The sequence below is a fragment of the Nannobrachium achirus genome, assembly GCF_963921795.1.
Source record: "Nannobrachium achirus genome assembly, chromosome: 16".
Taxonomy (NCBI): domain Eukaryota; kingdom Metazoa; phylum Chordata; class Actinopteri; order Myctophiformes; family Myctophidae; genus Nannobrachium; species Nannobrachium achirus.
In genome coordinates, this window is record NC_137823.1 from 30823016 (window position 1) to 30843360 (window position 20345).

Genomic DNA, 20345 nt, shown 5'->3' on the forward strand with positions numbered 1-20345 from the left:
TTCGCATACTCTCTCTCCACATTTCCTATCTTTCTCCATTACGACTATAAAATAAAGGCTTAAAAATGCTACACACAAAAATGATTACCAGTAAGACTCCCTAATCGGGAGATAAGCGATGTCTCGTCGCATACACAAACTTTAGACGGCAGTCGTAGCCAATCAGGAGAGAGATCCATGTTGATGACATGACTTTAGAGATACTGTGTACCGCTTTGCGTGATTTTAGGCCAAAATATGTCAGGTGTGTCCAAAAATGTGTTTTGCTAAAATCGGCCTGATGGTGGCACTAGAAGAGGGCCATGTGTGAAATCAGGTTGTGATTTGCCATGAGTGTGTCTGCAAAGTTTGGCATGGATAGGGGCAACAGTGGCGGAGATAAGAGTAGGGGCAAAAGTGTGACGTGACGGACAGACAGACAGACAGACGGAGGGACAGACTGCCGGTGGAGCTTTTCATAGTAACTTGCGACCTGACGGTCGCAATAAAAAAATTACATGCATGCAACTCACACAATTTACAATTTAACTCAGCGAGTGCCCACGCGTCAATCTCTTTGATGTCGCTGGAGGCCCACGACGCGTTCGGCGCGTTTACTGTATTTACAGTAACAAAATTAAATCACAGTAATAACATTAAATCTCACCGTAAGGTCGGAGCTACGCCTGGATGTTGCCCAATCACCGCGGGTTGTTTCCATTGGATGCTGAGAGCATCGCGCGGCCGTTTTTCTCCATATACTCCAATGCATTTCCCCATCTTTAAGCCCTTTATCTCTGATGTTTGTTTTTATGGCTAAAACTCCGGGCGTGGCTGGAAACATGACCAAATTAGATCTGCAATCAATAGCTAAATACTACACTGGCCCATACTAGGTGGAAGAACAAAACTTCCTAACTACGGTCATGTGACCAAGTGACGTCATTACGCATGCACTGACGCAGCAGGGCCGTGTGCAATAGAATGGTGGTGGACCTGGGCAGCCAGAGGGGGTAACTCTGGCTCCATCTAGGGGCAGCCAATGTGTTAAGCATTTAGCTAATTATCTTATCTAGAGGGTCAGAAAAATAACATGGGACGATATGAAAATTTCATGTCACGATTATTGTGACCAAAGAAATTGTGACTTATGATATCGCGATAATCAAAATATCCCCTACTACATCTATTATCCTGGGGGAGAACATTTGCACATAAAAATGCAGATATACAAGCTCACGTGTCGCGTTTGTGATGCGTTGTGAGCTTGTAGATCGGCTATTTTTTGGCAAATACATTTTTGTTAAAAAAAAAGACTATGAAGTACATTATTTCCAGGTCCAAGGGGTTAAATGGTACCGGATATGCAGCTCGGCAAATAAAAAGTGAATAGATCCCAGTGCATGACGGAGGATAATTCCATGATAAATGAAAATCTCCACAATACGATTATTGTGTGTTTTTTTTTATCACGATAACATGTCAAGGACCCCCAAAATTACAGGTATTTGGCCGCGGAACCCCATCTCAAAATATGTTGTTCCAGGGACCACCCAGAAGTAAATATTTAGTTACAAATGTTCGCTTTTAAGTAGATATTCAAAGACTTGCAAAAAAAAATCATGATTTTTCAAAAATAGCAGATCTACAAGCTCGCAGCGCGGCACTCGGTGCCGCGCTGTGAGCTTGTATATCTGCTATTTTTAATAGTTAAAGCAGTCAATAATCCTAGGCCTAAATGGGTTAACCTACTCTTCCTGGGCACTGGAGGATGTCCTTGAGGCTGAGCGGGAGGCTGTGCGTGCGGCTGGAAGCCTCCGGTTGGGATGCCGATGGCGCTCATCCTGTGGACCAAGTTGGCAACATTCCCCGCGCTCTTATCTCTTTTCTGGCTGAGTGGCTGCTGAGTGGCGGGCTCCTCCTTCACCTCGTTCTTTGTCTGAGTCTCCTTGGCGTCCTTCTTTACCTCCTGAAAATGACAAGAGAAGAGAGAGAGAGAGAGAAGTGGATAGAAGTTTTAGAGTTTGTTTGGGTAGAGGTCTTTAGCGCCATGCAAGGAAGGTAAATTAAGGATGGGACACAGATGTCATTTTCTCTATCCAGCAATTCCAGCTGGCAGAAGGGTGGCAAACTGCAGACGGGAGTTCGATGCAGTCAATGAGAGTGGACCGGCTCATACTTAATCAATATTCATGAATGATTGAGACCTTTGTGAAATACTCGGTCCAGGAGAATAAAAGAAGACATATCACATATGTTTTCTGCTGTGTTGCTTTCCGATATGTACACTGTATAATTTTATAGAGGTATCTAAAGAGGAAAAAGTTTATGAACGTGCTAAAGTATTGCGAGATTGTCCATCATTTATTTGCCAGTCTGACCACATGCCTCTGTTAAGATGCCTCAATAAAACTCTGTACTGTGCACATCGAAAGACCAGTGATCACAAACCAATCTCTGTGATATGTCTTCTTTTGTATTCCTGAACCCAATTGTATGACAAAGGTCGCAATCGTTCAGAAATATTGTTCGTTCATAAGCTGGTCCAGCTCCTGCAGGCTCTCATTCACTGCAATGTATTTCATTTAATGTTCGGTGCAAGTTTGCCTCTCATGGCGCGTCCCTTCCTTGGCTCCGTGTAGGGTGGAGGTGATAGCTGATTTAAAGGGTCACACCAGGCCTCAGGCAAACTAATGAGAGTCTGTGTTGCGTGTGACGACACACCTTTCGTACAGTACATCACAACAGGATCAAGTCAATCAGCTATTCACAAACACATTCAGTGAGCCACAGACACGACATATTCTCTAACTCTTGTACCTTTACATCCATATCCATACTTTAATCATTTACCCAAACATTGAGACATAATATCATCCCTACTTTTTTCAGAAAGTCTTAGGATACCAGTAAGACTCCCTAATCGGGAGATAAGCGACCGTAGGTGGCTTATCTCCACAAATAGGGCTAAAATTTGTTTTTCCAAAATCTTCCTGATCCATGTTGATGACATGAGTGTAGACATGCTGTGTAGTGATATTCGTGATTTTAGGGCAAAAACTGTAGGAGCAGTGTCCAAAAATGTGTTTTAAAAATCGGCCTGAAGGTGGCGCTAGAATAGGGCCATGTGAGAAATGAGGGGTGGGGTCTCCGCGTTGCCTTGGCGGACGAATAGGTACCGGCCCCGGCTCTCCCGGACGCTCCTAGCCCGAGTTACGGCATTTTATGTGCGCTGCAGTGGCAGGGGGTCCTCCACTGGGGGCGCCACCACTTTTGCATCCGTTCTGGAGCACCAGGAGTCGGTGGTCCCCGGGAATTCCCCGCGAGCAGCCCCGTTGGGGTGGTCATTTGGTCATTTTTGCACATTTGGTCATTTTTTACATCTGGGGGTCCCCCAGGGACCTGGGGGTCCCTGGGGCTCCGGGGGTCCTTGGAGGTTGTAGTTTGGCAGGCAAGGAGTGTGTGTGTGTGTAAAATCTGGCATGGATCGGGTCAACGGGTGCGGAGATATAAGCAGGGAAAAAGTGTGACGTGTGAGCACATTTGGTGATTTTTTACATCTGGGGGTCCTTGGAGGTTGTAGTTTGGCAGTCAAGGAGTGTGTGTGCAAAATTTGGCATGGATGGGGGCAACGGTTGTGGAGATATGAGCAGGGCAAAAGTGTGACGGACTCACTGACTCACTGACTGACTCACTCACTCACTCACTCACTCACAGACAGCCGGTGGAGGTTTTGGTAGTAAATGCGACCTACGGTCGCAATAATGGGCTGTGTTTGTGCGTGCCTGTGTGTTTTAAATCACAGCAAAGTGCTGCTAAGCCCCAGGCAGGTCTCACACTTCAGCTAGGCTAGGGGCGTTACAGTGGAAAGGAACGGGGCAACTGAGGTGAAGGTGAGGTGAAAGGGCCACCGGCACTGCTCTGTGCCTAGAGTTACCATGTAGTTCAGCCTGACCCAGGGTCAGCAAATCCTCTCTGTCATTCACAACGACAGGAGGCATGCAGGTAGACGTGTATAGTTGCAAGTGTTTCCAAGTCAAGTTAAAATGCTTCAGACATAGATGTCCCATTCCCCTTTCATTGATTCAAAAAGTTTAGTAAGGTATAAGGATTGTCATACAACAGTGGACTGGACTGGCATGTGTAGCCCACTGACGATGACTTACGCTAGAATTGCTAATACATTATTTGACCATTTTCCAAATCAGTTTTATTCAAGTCATTGGTTTATGTTCATTTCGAAATCTACCTGCAGATACCTGAATACTTGCTTGAAATAAGTAATAACACACAGTGAACTTCCATCTCTTGAAATCAATTTAGGAATTAAAAGTCAAACCTCCATGACTTGGTCTATGTTTATGTGCGATATGGCTAAAGCTGAGTAGACATTAGACAATGACATGCATTTATGGCGGGTGCAAAAGGTCCAAACACATACTGAACAGTGCAGGGAGAAGCCACTGCCATGATGTCATGATGGTGATTAGCCACTTTCAACCTGGGTTCCCCATTTTGTGAGCTTGAACATTGACTATTTTCGCTATTGACTATTTTCGCTATTCTGCACACAATTAAGTATTTTGACCTTAAGTGATCAGCTGAGCGCAACATTATCTGAGGCAACAGAAATTATTGGTGGGTAGCAAAGCCTGTGAAGTGTCCAAACACTCGGACGGACGTAGCCCAGACACCTCAAGCCATTGAGGACAAAACAAACACTCATCCAGTATCCCAGCTAAAAAAGCAAAAATGTTATCCCACTCGTTTCTTCACTCAGTCTCGTCCCCTTTCCTTCATAACCGTCTCACTGGGCCTCTCCGCCAGCCATCCACCTCACAAAACAAATAAAAATAACCATGGCAACCCGCCTTCAGCGCTCAATGCACCATTGTAGGAGCTGATGGCCGAGGTCATGCTGAATCTAACTAGAGCGGATGATGTCACAATCACTGCTGGCAGGCAGCTATGCAGCAGAACATGAGGTGTTAGATTCTCCTGGTCTGTGTGACTGAGACAATGATACAACCACTGCTGGGTGACATCATACAAACGCCCATATTTGATGTCTCCATGTAAACGTTGTTCACTGTTATTCAATGCTATGCAGCAACTGTATGTGCTTTCATGTCATCCACTTGAAACCCTAGTGTCCCATATTATTCTGGGGGCAATCATTCAGCATAATCTGATCTATAAGCTGAACGTGACACGCTGTGAGTTTATAGATTGTCTATTTTCAGCAAAGAGTCAACTTCTGTAGGGTTTGAATGGTTACATTTAGTGTCATATTAGAGAAAAAATCAAACCTCGGTTCGAAGTGGAGCGGTGAATCTGTGTGTGTGTGTGTGTGTGTGTGTGTGTGTGTGTGTGTGTGTGTGTGTGTGTGTGTTTGTGCCTGCACAACAGCGCCCCTCCTTTAACTTGTGTGGCCACTCAAGGTATTGCCAGGCTACAGACATACCCAGCCAGCCAGCCAGCCAGGCACATAGCCAGCCAGCCAGCCAGCCACAGACATACCTGTCTATTGGGAGCGGTGAAAACCGCTCCAAAAATTGCAATATATTGCACACTGTTGCAAGCAATGAGGTTGTAAGACTTTTAAGTGTGATTCTCCAAGTCTGTGTTGACTTCCCGTTAACAGCACAAAGTCCACATGATGTCTCCATAGAATGGTCTAACTGCATAGCGTTATGCAAGACGCATGTTTACAAAAGGTGGACGGGGGAGACATACACAGTATTGATAATGTGTTGCATGGGTTAGAGAGAGAGAGAGAGGCAGAGAGAGACTGAATGTTGATCTCATGCACTCTCTACTTCCTAGTTCACACATGCTGACAAACAGCTGTTTGTGCACGCGTGATAGAATGCATGTGAGAGTGAGAGAGCAGGGGAGGTGGAAAGATGGAAAGAGAAGAATGGGAGTGAAGGAAAAGAAACAAATAGACTTGGACTGCGAGAAAATGTTTTTTTTTTCTCCTCACATTTCCATTTGTGAGCTAAATTTGGAGGCTCTTCACAAAGGAGCGAGTGTGTGGGATTCACAGGCGAGGCTGAGGGGCTAAGATCAACAGCTGACAAGTGAGAAAGCCTGACGCGCAAACACACACAAGACTAAACAGATATTCACACACAGCTTTCACGTTGCCTCCAAATCAAAACACTTTCTCTCTGCTCCCTCGACCTCAAACAGACATTTAATACTACTCACAACGATCAATGTTGTAAAGCAGAACTCAAACAGTACAGCAACTGCATTAAGACCCCTGTATTCAATCAACTGGTAGTCCAGTATTAAACTCCTTACCGGTTCTTCCTCTGACATGTTGTCTCCTATAGCCATAGCGATCTCTGCTAGAGCGCTAAGTACAGACAGGAAGAATGAGGAAGTGTGCGTCTGGGACCAGGAGCGTTTGGGAGCAAAGTTCACACACAGGTATGACTGCACGGCCGCTACGCAGCCTACTTAAAGGATTACCAGTCCTAGATCAGTCACCGGCACAGGAGGATGCTTAGCAGATTACCTATCTCACTACTGAGGATTAGAGCCATGGGAGGGTGGAAGGAAGGCGTGTGCGTTTTTGCCAACGAACCTAAGCACAACGGTGGGGGCGCGGGGGGCTGCAAGAGAAAGGAGCGCTTGTTTTCGGGGATGACGACAGAGGCGCGCCGTCTCGGACGACCATGAGCCATGTGAGACACCACCGAGCGAGCAGTAGAGAGTGAGTCGCCACGTTGAGCGGTGCGACGGTCGCATGAGCCGACTCAGCGCCGTTACAGAGTTATGTGCCGTTTAGGGGTGGCTCGGTATCAACATTTTGTTATCGCGGTTACCGTCCTCCCATTTACCGCCGGTATTGCGGTAATTACCGCACCCCCGTATCTATTAATTAAGGTTCGGCGATAAGACAAAATATTCCTATCATCTGCCCAAAATTCGTCTCTCCACGGTCCTATAAGCCCGACTGCTCGAGTTCCCCGTACAGCACAGTGGGTCTGGCTTTTGAAAGTAGCAGATCTACAAGCTCACAACACGTCGCGTTCGCAACGCGTTCTGAGCTTGTAGATCTTTGCAGTGTCGGGTTACTATAGTAACGTAGGCTACAGAGGCGTCAATTGGGTATGGCAAGCTATGGCACCTGCCATACCTAGGCTACAGGGGGAAATAATAAAATGTACTTTCATCGTGCCTGTTGCTAAGGTATGTCAACATGACTGGTGTCTGTCATGTTGCCATACCTTAGCTTTTTCTGAACTGACGCCACTGGTAGGCTACTGGGGCTTCACTGCACGCTGTTTGTGAACAAACCAGATGAGACGGGTATAGTGATTGTGTACGGTCTGTGATTATGCAAACTCACGTCTCAAATCGCATTGATTGAGTGGTGATATAAACATAGTAAACAGGTTTTAGTTACCAGACTTGACAGAAAAGGTTGTAGTCAAACAACGACGGGCACACGCGCTATACTGTAAAAGTACTCACTAGCGCTGGTTTCATTTCCGGTTTTAGTCCTCGCGTCGCGCTCCGCCCGTATGAATAAAAAAGAAACGGCCACGAGGTATGTATAAACATACTTGTGTGAGTTGTGTCGTGTGGATTATGGAGAAAGTTTAACGCTGCTGACCGAGGCTACTGCACTGCTCCAGTGTCTACTGTGTCTCACTCTCTGTCGGAGACTGTGACGGGCCAAGCTTCCAATTGTTCCAAACATGTGGTGCGCGGCCCAGAGCAGAGCGGCATGAAGCGCATGCGGTCCTCGCTTCTCCCCCGTTTTAAAACTCGCTCGTTCTCAATAAAAATAGCCTATTTTTTTGTCTTTTTTGACCGCGGTAAGGACCCTGACACCGCGGTAGGCCGCGGTATACCGCGATACGGCGGTACGGCGGTTACCGAACCCAGCCGTAGTGCCGTTATGGACAGAATAGTAAATCTCCGCCCCCCCTGACTTTCGGCACCTCCGCGCGGTCCAAGTGAACACAGCGAAGCGCTCCCTACCTTCTTGCCCGCCACTGGCCCCCACCGTTGTGCTTAGGTTCGTTGACAAACGCCAGGTCACGGAAGGAAGGGGAGTTGGTTCTAAAGAGAAGCAAATGGCATGGAAGAGAGGAGAAAAGGACAGAAGGAAGAGAGAGGGGGTGGAGAGAGTAGGGTGGAGGAAGAAGGAAAGGGAGAGGAAGAAGAGGTAGAGAAAGGGAGGAAGGCAAACACTCCAGGTTGTCACAGCAGCACTTGGACTGGAAGAGGTGAGAGAGAAAGAATGAACGTGCACCCTATACTATGTCTCGTGACATTTTTGTGGATCTTCCCGACAAGGATGCATGGAGAGATGAAAGGAAAAGTATTACAATGTTTTATCATGCAAAACAATAATCAATAATACTAATTGGTATTGTATATTGTCTATTTTTATTGTTGTTCAACGAGGTGTAATTTGTAAGGATCGTGAAATGAGTAACACAGCAGCATTAAAGATCAACTTTTAGCCTCCCTACTTCAGCAATAGCCTTAGTGAGAAATACAGCACTCAATATGACAAATGCAAAATAACAAACTAAATCTGCTACCAGGGACCCAGTTCTGTAATACGTAATTGATGTCGCTTCAATATGATGCTTCATATTGGGAATGGGAACTCATGAAGAAAGAGCACAATCGATTCCTGATTCCTCCATCCTTGCATCCAATCCTCATTTCTTTCCTTGAGGGAGGACAAGGATGGAAATAGGGAATTGGAATTTGGTTAGATGGTGTGGTGTGGGTGGTGGTTGATTTGAGCTGTCACACCTGGCCTCAAGTTAATTAGGCTCCGCGCCTAAGGCTCTTGTGATGACACGGAAACATCAGCCATCCCCAAACACTGTCAGGAGATCAGATGTAACATGCAGTCTGGACAAAGGCTTCAATTGAATGTGTGGGGAAGGCTGATTAATAACGTAAACCCTCTAGACTCAGTGAACTGGACCTGAGTTGGCGTTTTACTTCCTGTTTGCTTTTCCCTCTACACCAAATCTCTCTAGCCTATCTACAAACTCCCAATGAGTCAACTCGTGGTGAGCTTGTAGGTCTGCTACTCTTGGTTAATGTTCCTTCCAGAGGAGGGTTCTGGGGTTAGTTAAGGGTACAGACACACATACTGTACATATCTGAAGGGGAGCAGCCAATGCATGCCAATGCATCAATTACCCATGTTGTCTTGTGGATTGTGGGCAGTGCTGATTTGTGTGTAATTTGTTTGACTTGAGAACTACAAGCAAAAAGCTTGCCAAGTGGGGTCGATCACACGCTTTTTTCCAATTGGTTGACACAATCAAATTTCGCCAATGTTGAATGTGACACAAAAGACAATACAACGGGAAAGCAAGACTTCCAAACTAATTATTATTATTATTAAATATTTTTGTCAGAAAGACAAATCAGTTGAAATTATCTTTAAGACCTCTCTGTGTCAGCAACACACCCTTGTGGGATCTACCAAACGACAGCTACAAGATGTGACGTCAAACTGTACTGGTGTAGGGTGGCCGCACCTACTTGGGAGACCAACAATGTGTACCGTTTTGTGGCAAGGTGTAGGATTGGCCATCTTCTTGGTAATATATAAAGGATCTTGGCAACACATTTACTCACTGCAACAGGAAGCTTAAGCCCCTCACTCCTATAGAATGGACATGTACAGGGTATGTGTGACCGTGCCGGTACCCTGTGTGTGTGCATCGGTTAGCTTGATGCACTAGACTAGAGGTGTGCAGTGCAGTCACACCCAGCTCAGAGTCTAATAATCAGTTTGACTCACAAGTGACTGCTTCAATGAGCCTTCACTACACGCACGCTACAGAGAAAAACTGAAATGGGAAAGCTGGATGAGAAGAGAAGGTATAAAGAGTGATGGATTGAGCTGACTAGAACAGCTCTATTACATGGTGCATTAGCTGGTTAAGTGTATTCCACTGATACAGCAGATTTCAGAGAGCGGCCTCCATGAGTCCCAGGTGGGCTGGTGAGGCTTATGGGAAACAACAGAGGCTGGGAGTGTACAAACAACATGGTCCACGACTCCACGTGTATCCAAGCATCTCAAAATCCCAGGAGAAAAGACTCAACGTGTTGTTTAACGCCAGCTGTGATAACCTAAGTTCAACTATTGTAAGTAATATCAATCTGTAATTTACAGATTAGTGAAAAATATGTTGTACCTTGCATATGTCTAAATAACTACGGTAGGTCTCAAGTGACAAAATATTAGTATTCTTTTTGGCAACAACTCCTTGTAACTCCATCGGTACAGTCAAAAACAAATCAATAGAAAGCAAGACTGCTACATTTTGCTTGACTTCCTGCTGCTGCCTAACATATGTGTTCTCCCCTTTAGGAGTACAGTAATGGGTTGTCGTACTGGGTATCGAGTACAACTTCTGATGGTACGGAGAGGAGTTAAAAGCAGTGGTAAGAGTGTACATTTACCTGAGTACTACTGTATTTAAATACAGTGGAGTACCTGTACATTTTTCTTTAGAAAAAATAAAATACTTGACTTTCACTCGACTACATTTCAAACATTTAAATATTTCTAGAAAGTCTGTCAACGAATAATGTCTGAATGTGATGGGTAACCAAAATGTTGGGTGACTGCAAACTAAACTACACATTTGGGAGTGATCTTTTTTTTTTGGCTAAGCCAGGACAGGTACATAAATTGGCATGCACAAGGAAAATAAATAGGAAGCTGGCCAGGGCTTTGGACCCAAATCAAAACGTTGGCTAATGTTTAACTTTTTAAATTCAGCTCTGAGTTACAGCTCTGTTACTGTTTAAATGTCAGACTGCTGGCAGCACACTAATAAAAGGTGCCATTTAGCAGTGCTGCACACAACCACATTATAGGGAGTACACTGGTACGAATTAAGATTGTGCAGTCTTCCCATTCACATTGCGGTTTGCAGCACCATTCACATTTGCAGCATTGTTTCTCACGGTTGCAACACCCTGTGTAGTTCCACCACAGTCTGGTGCTGAGGAACAGGCCAAGAATCAGAGGCACTGCAACTGGGCCAAGCAGGATAGTTAGCCCATAGAAAAGGTTCTGTTCATTGCAGAGGCACTGACACAAGACTGAGAAGATATGCTCACCACTTACATAAAGTATGGTCATAAATGCCGTAACACTAACCAATGGTGGTCTTCTGTTTCATGAATAAGTTCAGGATAATAAGTTATTAAAATAACTTAAGTTACAGGCGGCTAGGGGAGCTCACACTCTCTCCTAGGGGTGTAACGATAAAGTAACTGTATCGAAATATTGTTTTTAACTTAAAAAATCAAATGAAAACTGCTAAAATCGAATCCTATCGTTTTATTTTGTATCGTATCGAATCGGCAGTGCAAAGAATCGATTGTATCGATACTACCTACTTGTGCATTGTATTGCATTTTTAAGAAGAAAAAATGAAAAGGTGGGGTTTAATTACTTTTCCTTTCCATATAACTACAGTACACTGGTCTATCGATAAATGTGTGTAATCTCTGGGTTCATGTCATGGTGCAGGTTTGTCAATATACAATGTCCAGGTATTTGGCAGATAATCACTGTGTTTACTTATTTATATCCATAATAATATATGTTTCCCTTAAAATCCTGCACTATCCACTCCTTTCACACAGATTTAATTTCTTTGCTTAATAGTTACTATATCAATTTTAAATCATTGAATCGTATCGTATCGCCATGAATGAACCAATATTGTCCATGTATCGTATCGTTAACCATGTATGGTGATATGTATCGAATCGCAATTAAAATGTATCGGTACACCCCTACTCTCTCCCACACTCTCGCTCACACACAGCTCCTCCAAAAGAAAATTATCACCCTTCGGGACGCAAATGATTTCAGAGTGTGGAGTCAAGTGAGCATTTGAGCCGACACTTGGGTATTGAATTTTGGCTAATGGGAAAAGTGAACCGATTATTTTGCCCCAAGGTCACTGAATATGTCTCTGTCTGCAACACACTCGTAAAATCTAGCAACAGTGATCTGACATCAAACTTAGGATGCTGGAAATGTGTACCCTTCGTACTATTGGCAAGGTGTGGGATTAGCAGTCTTAATAATATTTGAAGGATATTTGTCTATGCAGAAATACCTCTCAAAACGAAATGCTGGTCATTTTGGCACAAACAAGTTGTTGTCAAAAATATGAAATGGTTATTATGCAAAATATACCAGTTAAAGAGTGTATCAAAAATAACATTTGATTAATTGAATTTACACAGTATGACTTAATCTTCCCAAAAGGAAATCTAATATTAATTATCTCTCCAATCGTGGATCTAAGATTAATAAACTTTGCCCAATCTGAAACCTAAGATTAATCAGCTTCCCATTCTGTCTCAATCAAATTAGATAAGAAACTCATTCCAGCCTGTTCGTGAAGCTCAGGGCCATGGACTGCTTGATGTGGGATTATCCTCACAGATTGAATGAGATTACCTGTAGTGGCATTATATGAACTAACAACAGCATAACAAGTAGGGCTGGGTTCGGTAACCGCCGTACCGCCGTATCGCGGTATACCGCGGCCTACCGCGGTGTCAGGGTCCTTACCGCGGTCAAAAAAGACAAAAAAATAGGCTATTTTTATTGAGAACGAGCGAGTTTTAAAACGGGGGAGAAGCGAGGACCGCATGCGCTCCATGCCGCTCTGCTCTGGGCCGTGTACCACACGTTGGAAGCCGCCCACATACGTCACTCACACACACACAGTGCACGCAGGGCAGTAGAGTACGGAGCACAACTCTATGACGGAGCAGCAATGAATGCAGCATATACTTTCTCTGTAATCCACTCGACACAAGGATGTTAATACATACCTTGTGTTGTGGCATATCTTTTTTTATTCATACGGATTACTGGCGGAGCGCGGGCCGCGTGGACAAAACCGAAAATGAAACTATTTTACTTTCTCCAGCTCCACCGCGTCGCACGTTGTGCTCCGTCCAGCGGCGCGTCGGCGATTTTATAACCTTTTCTGTCAAGTCTTGTAACTAAAACCTGTATATAGCAGCACTCAATCACTGTGATTTGAGAGTTGAGACGTGACGTGAGTTTACAGAATCACTGTACACGATCTGACTACCCTTCCTCTTCTGGTTTGTTCACATAGCTGTTTGTGTCTGAAAAGCCCAAGTAGCTAGCCTACGTTACTATGGTAACCCGACAGTGCAGATCTAAAAGCTCAGAACGCATCGCGGATGCGATGTGGTGTGAGCTTGTAGATCTGCTCCTTTGAAAGCCAGACCCGCTGTGCTGTACGGAGAAGTATATCTCGGGCAGTCAGGCTGTGTCGCCTCTCCACTGTGGAGAGGCGACTTTTGGGAAGATGATTGCAATATTTTGGCTTATCGCCGAACCTTAATTAATAGATACGGGGGTGCGGTAATTACCGCAGTACCGGCGGTAAATGGGAAGACGGTAATCGCGGTAACAAAATGTCCATACCGCCCCAGGCCTAATAACAAGTGGATATTGGACAGGGTCAGCCCACTACACTGTACACAAGCTGACTCCGTTATGGCTATGGATATATGAAATCCAGTAAGTGGTGTGACAATGTGGCATTTGTCCTCAATGAGCGTGACAGAGCTGTGGTTCTCAAAGATGTAAACTAGCAGTAGACTATAGCGTGTCCTGAAGTGACTTCTTAAGGCTCTTTTCTCCAGTCATTGCGAAGCCTAATGAGCGTGTGTCACACCGCAACAGAGTGTTACTTATTGTTTGCGTTTTGCATTAGCAGCGGACTTGGAATCAGGATTAGGAGGTCCTTTAGACCACAGGGCTCTCACCTTGACGAAGTTGTCTGGAAACAGTCCCCTCTTCCCGTTGAGGTCTCCCTCCATCCATCCCTCCTCCCCGATATGCCGCGCGTTCTTGATTATGTCACCCAGACGCAGTGTCAGCTCGTCCTCGTGGAGAGACATGTACTCGAACTCCACCACCACCTCTGTTAGAGACACGGAAGGGGAGGAGAGAAAAGCCTTTGTAAGCTGGAATCATCAACTCCACATAAACTTGATATAAAGACATGTTGAACAACATTACACACTTGAACTCTTAAATATTTCTTTGACCTCTGGGTCCCCTAAAAGTCATCCTTGTCCACTCATTCATTTTCTCCCTCTACAACAAATCTATTCACGGATACAAGCTCAGTACACATTGCGTTGTGACATGCTGATTGTAGATTGGCTATTTTCTCTGAACGTTGACCCATTATGACGTGACAGAATAATAGCAAATATTGGCCCAATATGTCGGTCAATCCGATATATTGGCCTAGCCTACCTCTAAACTACAGTATATGGAAGCCTGGGGACAGCTTTTCCCTCGACTTTCACCAAAAAGTCTAAAACAAATTTAATTATACGGGCAGGCTGTCTGGAAAGGGTCCCACTGCAGTTACACACCCGTGCACAGACACAAACACACTATATCTAATGTCTTCATTCAGCCGTATCTCATTTTCATCAACAATGCTGGGTATATCTGTACATTGAAAAAGTGTCGAGACAATCAATGTTTTGGCTCATAATCTGACCTCAGACAAAAATATACAAAAACGTGATTTGCAAAGTGATTTTACAAATCCGTTTCTGGGTGATGAGATAAGTATGCAGTGTTACAATGGTTCCCGGTCAGGCCAAAAAAAGCAGTAGCCAGTGATTCAACCATGTGGATGAATGAATAGCTACGCCAGTGAATCCACACATTGGTCTTCAATCACCAAAACTCAAGTCTACCATCCGTTTGGCCTCCATTTTGGCCTCAAAAGCTCTTTAGTTTATGAATGATGAAGACCTGTTGGGTAGACATGCGTCCTGTAAATAAAGGTATTTTAATGTATTTGTAGAAAATTGCTGCCTTACTTCATTCAGGAGTAATAATAATAATAATGGATTGGACTGACTGTCTACTCTCATTTCTACATGTTCTCCATTTTTGGACTTACTGTAGTCACTAGAGCGGACGGACATTTTAGTTTAATTTTGTTCCAAATGTGTATGTGTTCCCAATTAACAACTGCACGTGAGAGAACTCTTTGAATCCACATGGTCACAGATGTGATCTTAACCTACCTACACATTGGCTGTCCTTGAGCCCCCTTGACCAGATGCTTACAAAGAAAGATTCTGCCATATTTATGCTATGACGTGGAAATGTTGTGTGGTATGACAATGTGTGCATTGACTAGCAGTGACTGTTATGTGCACTTGAGTATAGCTTTTTTTTTGTGTGTGTGACGTGTCACTTATGTGCGTTAAATGTTTCGTGGTCACTTTATTCTTCTTTTTTTTGCAATAGCTTTTGACACTTGCTCTTTGGACTGTATACTACAGTACTCTTTTATTTTTCTTACTTCTCTGTAACTTGTAACCTTAACTGCTGTGCTGCCTCTGGGCAACTGAATTTCCCCCATGGGATGATAAAGGTATCTATCTGTATGACATTAAGATGGCCAATATACAGTGTACACCGGCCATCTTAAATACAACTTCTAAATGCATGAATTGCAATTGTTGAATCGTTTATACTATTTAAAATGCATGTTTTTAGTTTTTTTAGTTGAGAGCTAGGTTTTGATCAGGCTATTTCGTGTTTATAACACTGCTGGAGCTCAGGGGCAGGCTGTGTTTGGGCTGGACACATCAGAAAGTTTAGGCCCCAATGTCCCATGGAAGCTTCGTCATGAGTCAGATATTTATATTTTATTTATATTTTACACACAAACACCACACTCACAAATAGCCAGACCTGCCGCAATTATTACATAACTGCGATTATCTTAGCTAATTGCAATTATTTATCATAATCATAATTTCCATTAAGCTGGTATAAAAACATATGGATGTTCCATTATTGTTGTTGTTGAACCTCTTTCAACTCATATATTGCGAGCTTGTAGACTATAATTTTCACTTTCCTTTTTCCTTTCTTTTTTTCTTTTTTGTAAATACATTTTTATCCCACGATTGTATAACCCATTTTTCCCCCAGTGTCAATTTCCTAAGCTGTAATCCTGGGCAATACTCTCCCTCTGCCAACCTGGGGAGAACCCCAAACTGAGCTCATGCTTCCCTCAATGCACGAAGAGGGAGCAGGCTGCTTCTTATCACCTGACAGGGGGGAGTTTCCGAGGTAGGATGTAGCATGTGGAAGGAACACGTTATTCCCACCAGTTCCTTTCCCCTCCATCAGGCGTCCTGGCTGACCAGGGGGGGGCAGTATAGAGACCTACCCTAGAGAACATGCTATCACAGACTGTCTATGACTATGTACTGTATTTCTGAGTATGCCTGCTTGTAAGTACAAACACAACAGGCTGGGCAGCTTCTATAAATAAGTCTACTGTCTGTCTGTGGAATAATAGGATAGGATATCATAACTTGACTGCTCTTAAACACTTGACACTAACACATACCTGTAGAGACCCAACTGTTGACAAACTGTGTGGAATGTAGCTTTGTATCTTTATTAAACAAAGGACATCGACATACTGATCGCAGTACCATTGTTGTTTTGTGAGAGGCTATGATTAGTTTTTGATTAGTCTATAGGGCATCATAATCTGCTTAATAACACTGTATGATAGTTATACGAACTAAAATACTCATAATCCTTTATAACACTGTTTATCAACCAAAGGTCCATACCAAGGACATGTTCTTAAACAGTGACTGTTAAGGGCTTGATATAATCATTGCACAATACTACACACAACTAACTATTTTCTGTAGAAGTTCTTGACCTCCTACTTCCCACTAACGGACTACATTGACGCGTCATCTTTGGTCACCAGTTCATTTAGTACACTGTTTCTGTTTAGCTTTCACTGTAAATTCTAGGAATTCTGCCTGACAACTCAACCAGAACAAAACAGGGGACTTTGTTTCATATAGCTCTTGACAGAGTCTGTGGACATGAACATGAGTTCATAGTAGGGATATACTAACTGAAACGAAAAATCCATTTTAATTACTACTACTACTACTACTACTACTACTACTACTACATCATTTGCAAAAGCAAAATATCATACCGCTTTGGCTTTGTATCGTATCGTTTTAAAATTCAGTAATCGGTATCGAATCGTTTTGCAATGCAAATAATTGATTGTATGGAAACTAAGTATTTGTGCCTTGTATTTGGCAATTTTAAGAGGGAAAATTAAAAAGAGGGGTCTAATTACCTTTCCATTCCATATAGCTACTCTTGGTCTATCGATAAATGTGAGATGTTTTACACGTTTGACACAGATTTCATTTCATAGTTACTACGGTATATCGATTTTAAATCATTGAATTGAATCGTATCGCCATGAATGAACCAATACCATCCATGTATCGTATCGTTAACCATGTATCGTGATGCATATCGTATCGCTGTTAAAATGTATCTTTACACCCGTAGTTTAGTCTTTTGTACTTGTTGAGCTTGAAGCATAAGCCACCGCTGATAATGATGATAATGTCTTATATAATTCCTCTGTCCTAAAATACCAAGTTACACATTTTCTCCAAAATAAAAAAATAAATGAAATCTTCACTTTCCTACATTACTGAGCTCAGCTCAGCTTCACCCAGCTGAGTGATGCCCACAGAGGAGCATGGAGGGGGGAGCAGTTAGGAGTTAGGTGTCTTGCTCAGGGACACTACACTACGACAGGGGTTCCCAAACTTTTTTGTCTCAGGGCACCCCATAAATATTTAAGTGTGCCTGCCATGCAATGGCAAAACACTTATTGTAATCCGCCATACTTAATTAAGTGTGCCTGCCATGCAATGGCAAAACACTTATTGTAATCCGCCATACTTAAGTCAGTAAGTAAGTAAGTAAGTCATGTTCTTGCCATGCAATGGCAAAACACTTATTGTAATCCGCCATACTTAAGTCAGTAAGTAAGTAAGTCATGTTCTTGCAAATTTCTGCTCGTAATAACTGCCGCACAATTTACGCCACCCACGCAATATATACATCAAAACATGCGGCTCGGCCGGGAATAGTGTGCTATTACTTTTCTTTCCGATCCGCGTTACCATTGCGACGTAATTCGCAAAAAACGACGCCCAAAAACCCCATTGACTTAGAATGGGGGACTCCGAAAAAAAACCAGAAACTTTGGAGCCACATAACTCTGCCATACTTTTGCCTAGCAACGTGATTTAAACTTTAAAATGCACACACAACTTTGGTCTTTTTCCGGCCAATAGGGATGAGCTGTAATTGATTAAGCCCCGCCCCCTCTGTAACAGGAAGTGTCCTTCGCCAAACAGGAAGTGCCTCTATAACTCATGAACCGTTTGTCGTACAGACTCGCGGCTGGTGTCATAAATTATTTTTTTTCTCAAATCTTTTTTTTCTCAAAAAAATTTTTTTTCTCAAATTTTTTTTTCTCTAAAAATTTTTTTTCTCAAAAAATTTTTTTTTCTCAAATTTTATTTTTCTCAAAAAAAAATTTTCTCAGATTTTTTTTTTCTCAAAATTTTTTTTTATCCAAAATTTTTTTTTCTCAAAATTTTTTTTTTCTCAAAAAATGTTTTTTTCTCAAAAAAAAATTCTCTCAAAAATTTTTTTTTTCTCACAAAACAATTTTTTCTCAAAAAACTGTCGTTTAAGTGCAACCCGTGATAACGGCCAAAAATGCGCCATCACGCCACTAATTAGTCGAAATGGCTGTGGGTGGTGTCATATGAAGAACCATAATGTTAAAGCTTATGCAAAAAATGCTAATGTTAAAAAATGTAACGCTAATGCTAACACCAACCGCTACACAAGGTTGCACAGACTTAGCGAGCTGCAGGCACACTTAACATTTCTTGGAAATTTTCTTTTCTAGTTAGGGTAGTTAATGATAATAATAATAATGATCCCACAAATTTAGTGCGCTAATAACTGCCGCACAATTTACGCCACCGCCGCAATATATACATCAAAACGTGCGGCTCGGCCGGGAATGGTGTGCTATTACTTTTCTAAGAGAAAAGTTGTATCGTTTAATTGATATTAATTTATTAGTGAATTAATTTTACCCATTGACTTATAATGGGAATCGCAAAAACTCACATTCAATATTTTTTTTCTCGCAAACCATAGGGGCTACAGTTTCAAAACTTGGAGAGGAGATTTATAATGATATCAAGGATTAAATAAAAAATAATTTCGTCAGTTGGCCTCATGGTGGCGCTTTAACAGTCCACTTTACCTTTCGGCCTGTAACTCTTGAACCGTGGGTCGGAAAATTAAAATTCCTTTTTCCCTGGATTCCTTGGGTCATGACGCATCTCCTCATATAGGCCACGCCCATTTGCGTCAGGATAGATTTTCCGCCATTTTGAATTTTCTTCAAAACACACTTTTTGCTCCTTTTCCTACATATTTTCTCCAAATGTCACAAAAATCGATACACACGATCTATGGACTCATGCGATAAACATATTTAAACGATATTTTGATAGTCCATACCGTTCTTCCGTAACAGGGTTCCAAAGTTAGCGGGAGGAGCCCGTTTTGTAAGAAGTAGCCATAAATCACAAACGAAACATCCAGTCAACACCAAATTTTAACCACAAGTGGGGGGCGCTATACTGAACATATACCCAAAAGCATTTCCACTTCGACCCATAGGGGGCACCACAAACGCGCAAAACGTAACCGTTTCATGCCAAAACGTGTTTTTCAGGGGGAACGACCCTCTCAAAACGAAACACAAACGATCTCGGGAGCGACGGGACAACGTAATCGCCTTGCGGAACTTGTGGGAGGAGCCTATTTCTTAAAAACAAGAAACCATATTGCTAATGCTAACACATGCTAATGCTAACAAATGCTAATGCTAACAAAGATGCTAATGTTAACACATACAAGGTTGCACACACTTAGCGAGCTGCAGGCACACTTAAAATTTCTTCGAAATTTTCTTTTCTAGTTTATTATAATTTTCACTCCCAGCACCTTATATTTATAGCATATCATCGTTGTCGGGTGGAAAGTCTGGAAACCTTGTATGTCCAAACTGTTCATTTTTTATTTATCATCTATAAAATGTACTAAACTAGTGAAAACAGCAGATCTACAAGCACACAACGCCTCGCATCGGCTGTTTTCACTAGTTTTGTGCGACAGAGGTTTCTGCCTGACAGTAATGATATTTTAGTGATTATGTTGCGAGGAAAACGTTGAGATAATAGCCATTTTGTTTAGAAATGAAAATAACTGTGTACTTCAAGTTTAAAATGATACTAAATATTTTTTCAAGTGTTCAAATAAATTCCAAATATTATAAAATTATCTCGCGGCACCCCTGGACTGC

At 42.8% G+C, this 20345-nt stretch overlaps 1 protein-coding gene across 1 annotated transcript in view; it reads right to left on the minus strand.

The window, feature by feature from the left end:
- Window positions 1-20345, minus strand: part of cd2ap (CD2-associated protein) — an 85312-nt gene that overhangs the window by 48868 nt on the left and 16099 nt on the right. The window contains exons 2-3 of the mRNA XM_080744070.1: window positions 13825-13982; window positions 1732-1948 (exon numbers count right to left, since the gene is read on the minus strand). Of these exons, the coding sequence (XP_080600196.1) occupies window positions 1732-1948; window positions 13825-13982 (375 nt within the window). The remainder of the gene's footprint in view (window positions 1-1731; window positions 1949-13824; window positions 13983-20345) is intronic.